Raw genomic sequence first — 13,358 nt, 5'->3', positions numbered from 1 at the left:
ATGGGTCTTTAGTTTAGATTTTAAAATGGCTATGGAGCTAGCGAACCTGAGGTCTAATGGGAGGCTCCAGAGCTGCAAGTAGACAGTACTTGCAGAGGAAGACTTCACAGAACACTATTCATCAGCTGAAAACGTTTCTCTGAGGGTGATACATCTGCAGGCTGCGTTGGCAGCCGCCCAGCGGCTATATAGAGTCCGTCCTCTTTTATTATCAAAGAAAATGGCACTGTTATCAAAACTAAAGTGGCTTAGTGTAGACGTTTACAGTCTGTGGTGTTAAAGTGCTGTCCTCTTCCCAGATGATGTGTTGTAGTGTAGGGCACTTGGTGGTGGCTGCTAGTGGTAGATTGTATAGCCAGTGGTGGAAAGGTACTACATATATTTAACTCAAGTATACAGTATTTACGTGAGCACACCTTTTGAGGTACTTAGACTGTAATTGAGGTTGCACAATTTTATTATTATTATTAATAATCATTATTATAAAGGTTTACAAGATTTTTAACAAAGTTGGAAGAGAAAACATGTCAACACAACTCTGCGTGTCACAATGCACTGTGATCCTGTAGATCAGTTGTTTTTGCTATTCGATACAATAGAGCTTCAATGGTTAACATGTTTGAAAAACAAGAGTGTGTGTGTGTGTGGGGGGGGGGGGGGGGTCTCGGCTTGTGTCAGGTGGGTAAGAAGGGGGTCATCATTGTGCTATTGCTACTTTTCCTCAAATATAAATGTCTTGAGGACCTTTTCTGCGACACTGTATTGGCCTAGCTGTTTTGGGCAGATAGCCAAGCCATTGTTAGGATGCTCCGCTCTATTCTATGAAACTGCCGTGCTATCAAAACTTTAGTGGCTGGCAGCGTTTGTTATCCACTGAAGCAGCCGTGATGTGTCTGTCTGATAAGTGATATAAATACCCCTGGCTTTGAATGGGTCTATTGATCAATGGTAAGTGATACAATGTATTAGAGTAGAAACTAGAGCTGTGATACAATGCATTAGAATAGACATTGGAGCCTTAATACAATGCATTAGAACACTAGAGCCTTGATACAATGCATAAGAATGCGGCAGAGTGGCCGGATGGGATTGTGAGGTTCGATCCCGGGCTCCTCCAGAGTTATTGTCGAAGTGTCCTTAAAGGGACACTTCACCCTTTTTGCAAAAAAAATATATGTTAATGACGTTTAGAAGCTTTATAACACTTTCCTGGGGTCTTTATGTATGTAATATATGTGGTTTTAAATATTTTAGATTGTAGCAGTGAGCCCGGTGTCTCTGATGTCATGGACACTGGGCTCACTTCCTTCCTGGACTACATGTTGTCTCTAAGACAGCCCTCCCCCTATCCAAAAGGAGGAACAGTGCACCAAAGAATGATGGGAATTGTAGTCCAGGAAGGTAGTGAGACCAGTGTCCATGACATCAGAGACACTGTGCTCACTGCTACAATCTAAAATATCTAAAACCACATATTACACACATAAAGACCCCAGGGAAGTGTTCTAAAGCTTCTAAATGTCATTAGGCTACTTGTGCAAGCAGAGCGCGCAAGTAATGTTTTAGCCCGGTCTCTTCCGCCGTGACAGCTGTCCCGCCATTCGATGTTTATGCAGAAAAACATCAAATCTGTGCCTGTTTTGCTGGGACCAAATGACCACAAATGACCATGTTTCTTACGTCATCATTTAGAGCTAGTCATACGTATGTACTATATACATAATCAGTAAAATAAAATAGCAAATTGTGCCTGATCTGCTGGGACCAGAGTACGTGGTGTGTATATGTATGACTAGCTCTTAATGATGACGTAAGAAATATGGTCATTTGTGGTAATTTGGTCCCAGCAAACCAGGCACAGATTTGCTGTTTTCTTGCATAAACATCAAATGGCGGGACAGCTGTCACGGTTTTTGGCGCAAAGTAACCACAGTATACCGCTAATCAATTTACAACTACACACTTTATACAGTATAGAGTATAAAGTATATATGTATACGTATATAGTATATGCCTATATACTATATATATACTATATATATTACTTACGTCATCATTTAGAGCTAGTCATACATATACACACCACGTACTCTGGTCCCAGCAGATCAGGCACAATTTGCTATTTTATTTTTACTGATTATATATATAGTATACGTATGACGTAAGAAATATGGTCATTTGTGGTCATTTGGTCCCAGCAAACCAGGCACAGATTTGCTGTTTTCATGCATAAACATCAAATGGCGGAACAGCTGTCACGGTTTTTGGCGCAAAGTAACCACAGTATACCGCTAATCAATTCACAACTACACACTTTATACAGTATAGAGTATATATGTATATAGTATATGCCTATATACTATATATATTTCTTACGTCATAATTTAGAGCTAGTCATACGTATACTCTGAAAAACTAAAAAGGGATCCAGAATATATCTACAACGATAAAACAGTATTTCTTATATAGATAGAAACTTGAACCATACTTAATAATACTAGGTGTTTATATGCATAAAGTAGGTAGGTAGCAAATAGTTACATCCAAACATTAATCATTTCAAACGTTCCTTCACAGAGATACTGAGATTTGACAGTTTACAGCGGTCGAAAGGACTTGCTCGCTCTGCTTGCGCACTAGTTGGCCATTTATGGCCTACTAGTGTGCAACAAGCAAGTATGCACTCGACAGAGTGCAGTTCTAGTTCATATTGTGTTTTTTTTGTACGGTTGTCGGTAGTCACTCTGTTGGGTGTTTTTTTTAAATATGTATCTCAATGGAAACGAGCCTTGGCTTTTTTGTGATGAATCAATTCTGGTGCTTTTAATTGGTGATATTGTTGCTTTTAATTGTTTTCATGACTTCAAATTTGGAGTCAAATTTGGAATATATATATATATATATATATATATATATATATATATATATAGAGAGAGAGAGAGAGAGAGAAATTTTGAGATAGAAGGTTTCTGCCCTTCACGGAAGTGAAGCAGACGGAAGTTTACGGAACATTTGTTACGAGGTTTCCATGTGTTTTTGCAGCATTCAGACACATTGACCTAAATGTATTGACCCGTGCATTCCTTTAAATAGAACGCAAGCCTTTTGCACTCTCTGCACCTACAGTAACCAGGCTCTTATGTGAAAAGCCTGATTAAGTTCACAGTGTTTAGTATTGACTTGAATTATGCACAGAGTAAGATAAACAAGAATATGCAAAGATTTAGATAAAATAGAAGATGTAGAGAGTAAAATGAATAAGATGTCCTCCCATGGGAGGATCGTGGCCAACCCGAGGAACTTTGCGACCAGCGACACTTCACTTATGAGCCTTGAATAAAGCTTGTTTTGATCAAATACGCTGTCTGGGGAAATAATCTGAGATAAAGGGCTTTTAAAATGTTGTTTTAACATTGAAGTCAACGAGGAGGAACATTTTCACTATAAATCCAAGTACTTTCTCCACTGTGAGGTGAGAGGAATGCATGTCGTCTGCTGCGACATCAGAGACCAAACTGTCCAGTCAGCAGGAACGGCATCCAGATAGCGGAGCACCGTATATTCATGTCCCTCTTCTGAGTGATCTCCTCATTCACTTACAGTATGTTGCGTATGATATGAGCGCAGATTGATGAAGGTCATTGGAGAGGGGAAGCATCCTTCCTGGCATGCTCCCATGTGACGGTGATGTACCTTTTACCCTATATATATATATATATATATATATATATATACTTGTAAACGCAGCTGTGACGTTACAGTGCAGCAGTCTATACAACATGATTCACTACAGTGTTGCCAGATTTTGCAAGAGACCCAGGCGGCCAGGTCTACGAAAACATAAGCCCACAATAAGATGAGCGACTAGGCCGCATGATCACCGCATGGGTCCATTTTCAGATAGGGCTCTGCAGACAAATACATTTGGGGAATCTTGACATGTCAACAATACAACATATGCCATATTCGGGCATTATGCCTGAGGACCGAACCGAACCAATAATTGGTTTGGTAAGTAACTTCAAACTCCTTTTCAACTATTCGTTGAAAACGCACATCCTTGATCCTGGTGATTGAACTTGACCTTTTAAATGCATGAGGGGGGGCTGTTTATTTTATTTTTAGTTTGTTATTGTTTCTGTCGGGAAGAAATTTGACTTTTTGTGTTGTTGTAGGGGTAACAGACCCAAGCTTGTAGATCTGCTGCTTTTGAGCAGAGACGATATGCATTGACTTGGCTATGTAGTATCTAGTATGTACCCCTCTGGGATTGGGGTCATCTCTGGGACCCCACCCCAGGGTCCATTTGGTCATTGTCAGTGTTACAGACATGTAAGGGTCCTTTTGGTCATTGTCAGTGTTACAAACCTGTAAGGGTCAATTTGGTCATTGTCAGAGTTACAGACCTGTAAGGGTCCATTTGGTCATTGTCAGAGTTACATACCTGTAAGGGTTCTTTTGGTCATTGTCAGTGTTACATACCTGTAAGGGTCCATTTGGTCATTGTCAGAGTTACAAACCTGTAAGGGTCCATTTGGTCATTGTCAGAGTTACATACCTGTAAGGGTCCATTTGGGGAACCTGGTGGTTGGTCCCTGCCTGGATCCCCACCCACATTGAGAACCTGTGAGGTTTGAGCCGACGCTGACTGAGCAGTGTGTTGAGAATTAGTTACATTAGTTGTGGACACACACACACACACACTCCCACCCATGCACATACAACAGTAAGCAGTGTAGAGAGCTTTGAGAAGCTGGCTTGTGACCAGAAGGCTGAACCCACTGACCCGTTCAGGGGGAAAATAATCTGTGCAAGGAACAAGACCCACTTTCATGTAATCCCATCCCTGATGGGCACCGAGGTTCAACTGGAGCTGTGCACTGGTCAACAGCAGAAGACTGGTTGTACTGGGAACACACTGAGGTATACTGTCAATTATATTCTCTGGCCAGAGAATATAATTTATACCTAAGAACAGAAAATGCCTATACAATTTATCTCAAAACAGGACAGCAAATAACAATACAAACATGGAAATAACATCATGAAACTAACTAGTTAGTGTTAGTTAGTTTGAGTTTATTCTTAAAAATTTCCACAGAGGCTGCAGATCTCAAGACCTTGAGGAAGAGCATTCCACAGTGTTGGCGCAACAACCTAAAAGGCTTTTGTTTTAAGTTTAGTGTTTGGAACAATTAACAGACCCTGTCCAGCAGACCTAGTAAACACAAAATACATTTTAGGGGTTCATTTGTACACCCTCATAGTTAAATGATCTCTGATGTCACAGTGTAGATTGGGGTCCACCGTCCAAGAGAATACAATAATAAGAAAAGAAAACTGTATAAAATGGGGGTCCGTACATGGCCTAATGCCACTGGGGCTCCTTGAAATGAAAAAGGTTGAGATGCACTGAGCTAACGGAGCCAGGTCTACTTTAAATTAAGCTTTACATTCCAGTGGTTGAGTCAGATTGCCATGCCTTGGTCTGGGTTGGACCTGACCAGCAGAAACACAATGAGACTATATTCTGTGTGGGCTCTGCCCTCCTCGCCGTGGGTAATAGAAATAAGGGATTGACATCACGCTTGGACAAAGCAGAGCTTTATTTGCACTAGACTAGAGGCCGACCAAAGCCAGATTTTTGGGAAGTCCTCATCATCATCATTTTTCGACCGCGATCGAGATCATGGATTTCACAATGCCACGCCAGACTTCCCGGTCCTTCATTGCCACCCCCAGTTCCTGCTTACTGATGCATGTGTCCCTAGCGATGACATCAGGGAACGACAGTTTTCTACCTCTGGTCTGCTTTGAGGCAGGACTCCAGAGAAGAAGGGAAGATGGATTACTGACGTTTTGACCGGTATAGTTTTGTGGCGCTGCATTGTGAGCTTGTCTATCGTCTGTTTTTGATCATTTTTGGAAATGTCTATTCTCCTGTCGCTCAAAATAGGGACGCAGTGGTTAAAAGTGGTTCTAAATCGGGGCTGTATATATATATATATATATATATATATATGTGTATATATGTGTATATACTGTATACTGTATATATATATGTGTATATACTGTATACTGTATATATATATATATATATATATGTATAATATAATGCAAAAGTGACATACTGGCCTGCATGGCTCTAGTCTTGTAATTTTGGGGTTTTGCCGTTTGTTTATTTGATTAGTTTTATTAGATCCTTTTTTATTGTCTTCCTGTTGTCTCAAAAAACAACATTCATAGAGCATCTCTGAATCATCTTTTTGTCACATCCCATGATCCCATGTTTAAGCCCAGTCCACACCAATGCAATGTGATGTGCAACCAAACCGTTGCAGAACATTGCAGAGACAATTTTGCAGTGGTCTGCTAGACTCTAGAGCAGTGGTTCTCAACCTTTTCAGGTCACGGCCCCCCAAAATAATTGAACTGGCGACTGCCCAAAATAATTACCGTAATTTCCGGACTATAAGCCGCGGCTTTTTACCCATGATTTGAACCCTGCGGCTTATACAACGGTGCGGCTAATCTATGGATTTTTACAGCTAACGCAGAGCCATCTCAGGCTCTGAGCTAACGTAGCTGCGGCTTATAGTCCGGTGCGGCTTATAGTCCGGTGCGGCTTGTATATGGGATTTTCCCTAAATTTGGCTGGTGCGGCTTATATTCAGGTGCGGCTTATAGTCCGGAAATTACGGTATATCTGAACTGGGGACCCCCCACCCTGACGAGCACTTGGAATTGTTGAGTTCATTATATTTGGTTTGACTCGGTTCTATAGTCTATGTAGCCTACTGTATGTAGGGTTCAAGTGATAATACAGATTTGGATGAAGTGGGGTTGACATGCATGTGTAACAATGCTGATATAAGCATGTTTCTCTCTTAAATGGGACTGTATGCCCCCTGAATTCGTATTCTGCTTTCCTGACAAAACCTTTCTAACAAATTAAATGGAGATGCACAATATATTTGGGAGCATATTGAAATCGTCCATATCGGCCATAAAAATGCCACCTCGGTATTGAACCGATCTCAAAATAATCCAGATATTTTCAACAATATTGCATTGTACTCGCAGAGCAGCCAATCTGCCTGTCTCTGTCTTTAAGAGTGTCAGCTGTTAGTGGGGAGGGGGCTTACCATCTATCTACTTTCGCAAAACAAAGATGACCCCATTTAAAAATGCAGAAATTAGTTCAATATATAATATAAGAATGTGATACCTGTATATTGGTATCAGAGTCAGTATCGGTTGATATGACCCTGCAAATAATCGGATCTCGGTCATCTCTAACATTAAACGTACGCTGCTGGTTGTTCATCCTACCGGCAGAGCCATAGAGTAAGACAGAGTTACGCAAACTCCGTTCACTTCATGGGGCCAGTCCAATGGCGGCTCTTCTACAGACTTCTATTGGTTTGTCCCTATTTGAAAGCTTCAAATGGGGACAACTGGAAGTTTACGGAATGCATTGCAGTCTATGGGCTAGTCCGAGTACATGAACCACGTGACAGGGCTGTTTTCTGCCCCCTCAATATCGCAACTCTTCTATTAGATGGCTCTGCCTACCAGGACCTCCAGTAATGCTTGTTTTCTATCCTACCAGGACCTCTAGTACTACTTGTTTTGTATCCTACCAGGACCTTAGTACTGCTGGTTTTATCTCCTACCAGGACCTCTAGTACTACTTGTTTTATATCCTACCAGGACCTCTAGTACTGCTGGTTTTATATCCTACCAGGACCTCTAGTACTGCTGGTTTTATCTCCTACCAGGACCTCTAGTACTGCTGGTTTTATATCCTACCAGGACCTCTAGTACTGCTGGTTTTATATCCTACCAGGACCTCTAGTACTGCTGGTTTTATCTCCTACCAGGACCTCTAGTACTGCTGGTTTTATATCCTACCAGGACCTCTAATACTGCTGGTTTTATATCCTACCATGACCTCTAGTACTGCTGGTTTTATCTCCTACCAGGACCTCTAGTACTGCTGGTTTTATATCCTACCAGGACCTCTAGTACTGCTGGTTTTATATCCTACCAGGACCTCTAGTGCTGCTTGTTTTATCTCCTACCAGGACCTCTAGTACTGCTGGTATTGTGTGGTGGGGGGCTGAGAGTACGTCCCACTAGGGAAAATGTAGGCTTTCGACTCCACAAAACCGTCTTTGTATTGGTGAGTAGCAAAAGTGCAGGAAGTTAAATGTACCATAGCGTTAAGAAGCGTCCTCCTAACGCTAAGGACCAGAGCTATAGGGTTTGAGTAATAAAACAGACTTTGATGCTATATTTACACATTTAGCTGGGGAGTGCATTGGGACAGTGGGAAACCCATGTGTTTGTGTCATGATCATGCAGCCTTATATTAGTCGCTTCCTTTGGTCTCGTTTTCATGGACATGGCCGTCTGTGCGTGTGTGCGTGCACGTGCGCATGTCTGTGTGTGCATGCACGTGTCTGTGTGTGCGAGCGTGTCTGTGTGTGGGCCGCAGCGGCGCGGCACACTTAACACAGTGGGAAGGGAACGTATTGGTCTATTTAAGCAGCGCGTTCTGTTGCCCTGAATTCACCATCATGCCCAAAGGCCTAACATAAACCCATTAGAATTATTCAGCACAATATTCCTTTGTAACCTCCTATAAGAGCGTCTCTGTTCCAGGGCTGATGATGCCAGGCAGAAAGTAGGCTACCCTGAGAGCACTTGAAGTTTTAATGTGCCAACTTACACACACAATTCTTTCACAATTATGAGATTTTCTTTTGTTTCATTTTAGACTATTCATTGTTGGACAAATAATGGCAATTCATGGTTTAATTGTGGTGTGTTTTTTTCTTCCCCAAACCAAATGGACCCTTACAGATCTGTAACTCGGAGAGCGTACAGATGGAACCAAATGGTCCATTTGTACGCTCTCTGAGTTCTGAGGCCGGCCGTGGCCAAATGCACACCAATCTGGGGGTCCTTGAAATGACTGTTTGGGAAGCACATGGTGCAACCCTGCGTTTCCTCCAGTAACGCCTGCTGCGGTCGCCGTGTTTCACCTGACAGTGAGGACTGAGGAGTTTTATTCGGAGCACGCTATCCTTCTCAGTTCCTTATCGATCCCTGCTGAACAAACGCTCGCACACAGACACACGCACGCGCGCACACACACACACACACACACACACACACACACACACACAAACACAGTCCCTATCGTTAAATGTGAGGCTGGCAGCTCACCAGGGGACGTTCTAAGGAGGCAGTGCTATGTCAGCATGTTGCCATGACGATACGATCATCCTATACTAATTCATTGTGCCCCCCTCAGTTATATGATGTCAGTACTGTGACTGTCATCAGGGTACTCATTCACTTATAATGTAATGCATTGAACAATTTGCATGTGAATATTGCAAATCCATGCATCTAGGATCCAACCCAACCACCAAATAATAGCCACGTGTGATGTCATCAATTGATGACACCAGAAATCTCTCTCTCTCTGTGCCATCCTGTCCGCTCAGGGCTTTTCCTCTCCTGCTAGATAAGGGATTGATTATCCAGGGTGCATGTCTATCCATCCTTGCGTGTGTGTGTGCGTGCGTCCCTCTCAGCTTTCCTAGTCTCTGCCTCCCCTGACACACATGGTACATAGACAACAACACGCCTCACTTTTCGCCCCTTTTCCACCAAAATAATGTCGGTTCTAGAGATTAACGCCACTCACTTCACACTGGGTGGCATTAAACCTCATATGTTCAAAACGGTCACTTTTCAGGATTCGAGTTCGAAAATTGAAAAAAGTATCAGATCGACAAGCATCAAAGCATGGAGATACAGTAAGAGGTTTCCGCCCGACAGCAACGATATTCGAAATATGCTAGTGCTATTGGGTTCAGAGGTAAAAAAAAGGGTTTAGAACGTCAGTCTTGGATAATATGGACTGTGCTTGGCAGTGCCTTGTCACGCCAGCACATTTCCGTGGCGTTTTTGCTTTTAACTTTTAAACGCTGGAGGAATTCCACAACTTTAAGTCTTTCTAATTAGGACATATCTGGTTCCCTCGGCCCCATATCCCTCCCGTAATGTTTGCCGTGATCAGTTTGGCTTATTATAACGCTGCTGTCGGACAGAAACCTCTTATATCCACATTTCAACTTTTGGGTTTTTTTCATAAACGAATGTCCTACGACGTGGTCATACTGCAGCCTCACACAAAAGCAGTTGATCCACGAGGTCAAAACGCGGTGCAAAGCGATGCGTTTTGAGCTTGTTTTTGGACATGTGAGGTTTCCACGATAAGCAGTGGTGGAAAGTAACTGTATTTAGTACTTAACTACTGTACTTAAGTACAATGTTCTACTCCACTACATCTCGGATCCAAATATTGTACTTTTACTCCACTATATTTATTTGACAACTTTAGTTACTAGTTACTTTGTAGGTTTTGATTATTATTTCAAAACATACAGTACAGTAACCACTTCACCCCAATATACATTTCAGCCATTTGAAAATTGCCAATCTACAACACACATTGTGAGCGCATCACAAATGTGTATGATTTTTATACATTTTGAAAACTTGAAATGGGACATTCTGCATTACTTTTAGTACTTTAAGTACATTTGGTTTTTGATGCCCATACTTTTGTACTTTTACTCAAGTAAATTTGGAATTCCGGACTTTCACTTGTAACGGAGTAGTTCTACATTCCAGTATTGATACTTCTTCCACCACTGACGATAAGCGACTTTGAACTACTTTCTGTAAAGTTGCTTGTAAAATATTGGTAGTTGTGGTTCTTTGAGCTTGTTTAACTAAAGTGTAAGTTGCTTATTAGGGCTTCCTAATCCTAATGTTGGTTAAACCAGTGGCTCTCAAACAATTTCATGTCAAGGACTCCAATATGTAGGCCATGTATTGTATTCGGCCACGGGCCCCCATCTGAAAATGTGTTTGTGCCAGGGACCCCCATACAGGATGTTGTCGTGTAGTTAAAAGATTGAAAATATATTATTTAGTTTATATTGCATGAAGATAAGGTTGAAAAAGGGTACTCCTGTACTTAAATTAAGCTCAAGTAAATTGGATTTGTAGTCGAGTAATAAATTTGATCCATTTGAGTACACCACTAGTGTTGTGTTAACACCATTACCGTAATAGCATACAACACTGACTTAACTCACTTACATAATGTTTAAAGTGAAACTAATCCACCATTCAAACAGCAGCAGCTTGGAATCTTGGATCATGAGTTCTGATCTCATGATCGGCAGCCAGGGATGCCAGCTTTTGCGAGAGAATCAAGCGGCCATGTCTACAAAATAGAAAAAGAAGCGACTAGGGCCACGCAAAAATGACTTGACATAGCACCAAAATCTGAACACTATATACATCAGCTATTTTGTACAAGCTCACAATATTGAACCAGTTCAGAGTGTTTTCACTGAAAATGAATCTGTTCAGAACCCTAAAAGTTGATTCGGAACCAAAAGATGGCCACCGGTTCTGTGAAAGAATCAAGGTTCCAAGAATCTAGAACGGAACCAATGGTGCCGGCGGAACAGAAGGCGACATATGTATGAGGGCCTTGAAGCGTCCTGAACTTAACATTGTGCACTCAGTTAGTTTTTCTGTCTCTGTCTCTCTCAGCTATAATGTATGTGATGGGTGCTCTGGGACCGGCAGCAGGCTACCTGTTGGGAGGTGTTCTCATCGGCTTCTACGTCGACCCTAAAACCGAGGTCAACATCGACCAGAGCGACCCTCGGTTCATAGGCAACTGGTGAGTAACGGCTGTCGCCATCAGGGCATTGTAGTTGACCATTCAGTTTTATATAAATCGGCGTTGAGCATTGTACATCGGAACACTTGTGTGAAGTGAGGGGCGCCCACTGTGGCTGCCACACGACGCCACAGGGGGCATACATAAAGCAAACATAAAATGTCCTTAGACTATAGGCTCTTCTCTAATTTTCCTGGCTGGTGTTTTCTTGGCCTAAAGTCAAGAGACCATTGCCATCGTACCATTGCTCAAACAAGTCATTGTCCCCGATCATTTCCACCGTCATAAAGTCAATTTCCTTCTCGTGCTTTAGTGCTGTGGCTAACGGTCTGTCACTATGTCATCATCCCATTCGTCCTCCGAGACATGAATTCAGTGTGTTATTGTATGAAACGGAATCACAAGATGTATTTACAGTATATTGGCCACGTGATGTCTTACATCGTCATTTAGTGCCCTAAACAAACATTAAAGTCCATAGACTTGGCTGCCACATGACGTAATGTTCAAAAGCCATGGATTGGGGGGGCTAGCGCCCCTCAAAAATAATAATCCTTTTAGGCTTTGTATAATTGCTGAGGGAAGATACATTATGACAATTAACTAAAATTAGATCTGCTCAGAAACTGCATGTTTTGCAAACCTGTTGTACCCGGCAGTCTGTCTGTCTGTGTCCCTTTTAATCCCCATAATATGGTGATTTCTGTACAAAGAGAAGTCCAGCGTGCAGCGAGCCAGTTGAAGGTAGAAGGGCTCGTCGGTGCTCAACAGGGACAACTTGAATCAGGGAATAATACCTGGGCACTTCAGAAGACCACTCAAATAAAACATACTGGAGCACTCCACTGGTCTGCACGTATTTATTGTTTTGCAGGTGTGACTCACGTTTCCACCTCCTCAAAGTCAAACGGGTCTGACGCATGAAACAATAAATACGTGCAATACTGCCTCATCAAAGTTGGTATTGTGAGTTTATATACAGTATAGTATTACTTGGGGGGAGAGCTGGTGGAGTTAGCAGACAGTTCATTCCTGCTGAAGCACGTCCCTTCACGCATGCAAGCGTATGTGCAGGGATGTATTCCTGCGCTCATTCGGGATTCAAAGAACCGTAGTTACATACAGAACTTTCGTTTGAGGGACCAATGGAGTTAGGTGGTTTTGTCGAAAGCGTTGGTTCCACATTTTTATAACCAACACACAGACGTAAAGGTTGTTCAATAGCATTGATTTATGGAAAATAAAAAAACCTGAAATTGAAATTGCTGAAATTATACAACGAATTAGTAGTGTTGTAGTCCAGTCCACCTAACGCAAGTCCAAGTCCGAGGGGGGGCGAGTCTGAGTCAAGACAGAGTGTGGGAGGGGGTCGACTCGAGTCCTAGTCGAGACCGAGACCAGATTTAATTAGATTCTTCTCATTTTATAGGTAGAAAACACTGCGATAGAAGGCAGGTGCATCAGCTGCACTCCGTTAACAAGATAGCTGTCTATAAGCGTCACACACTCTCTTATGATATTGATGAAAATGTGGACTCGAGACCGGACTCAAGACGAGTCAAGGACTTTGTTGTAG

The 13,358-nt window shown here is 42.2% G+C and overlaps 1 protein-coding gene across 1 annotated transcript in view; it reads left to right on the top strand.

Moving 5' to 3' along the window:
* LOC310870455 (solute carrier organic anion transporter family member 5A1-like) overlaps positions 1-13,358 on the top strand; it is a 39,885-nt gene that overhangs the window by 15,283 nt on the left and 11,244 nt on the right. Inside the window, exon 5 of the mRNA XM_083781684.1 lies at positions 11,650-11,782. Within this exon, the coding sequence (XP_083637810.1) occupies positions 11,650-11,782 (133 nt within the window). The remainder of the gene's footprint in view (positions 1-11,649; positions 11,783-13,358) is intronic.

The sequence above is a fragment of the Protomyctophum parallelum genome (genome assembly GCF_964188405.1).
Source record: "Protomyctophum parallelum genome assembly, chromosome: 14".
In the NCBI taxonomy this organism is placed as follows: domain Eukaryota; kingdom Metazoa; phylum Chordata; class Actinopteri; order Myctophiformes; family Myctophidae; genus Protomyctophum; species Protomyctophum parallelum.
This window is presented reverse-complemented; position numbering and strand designations above follow the sequence as displayed.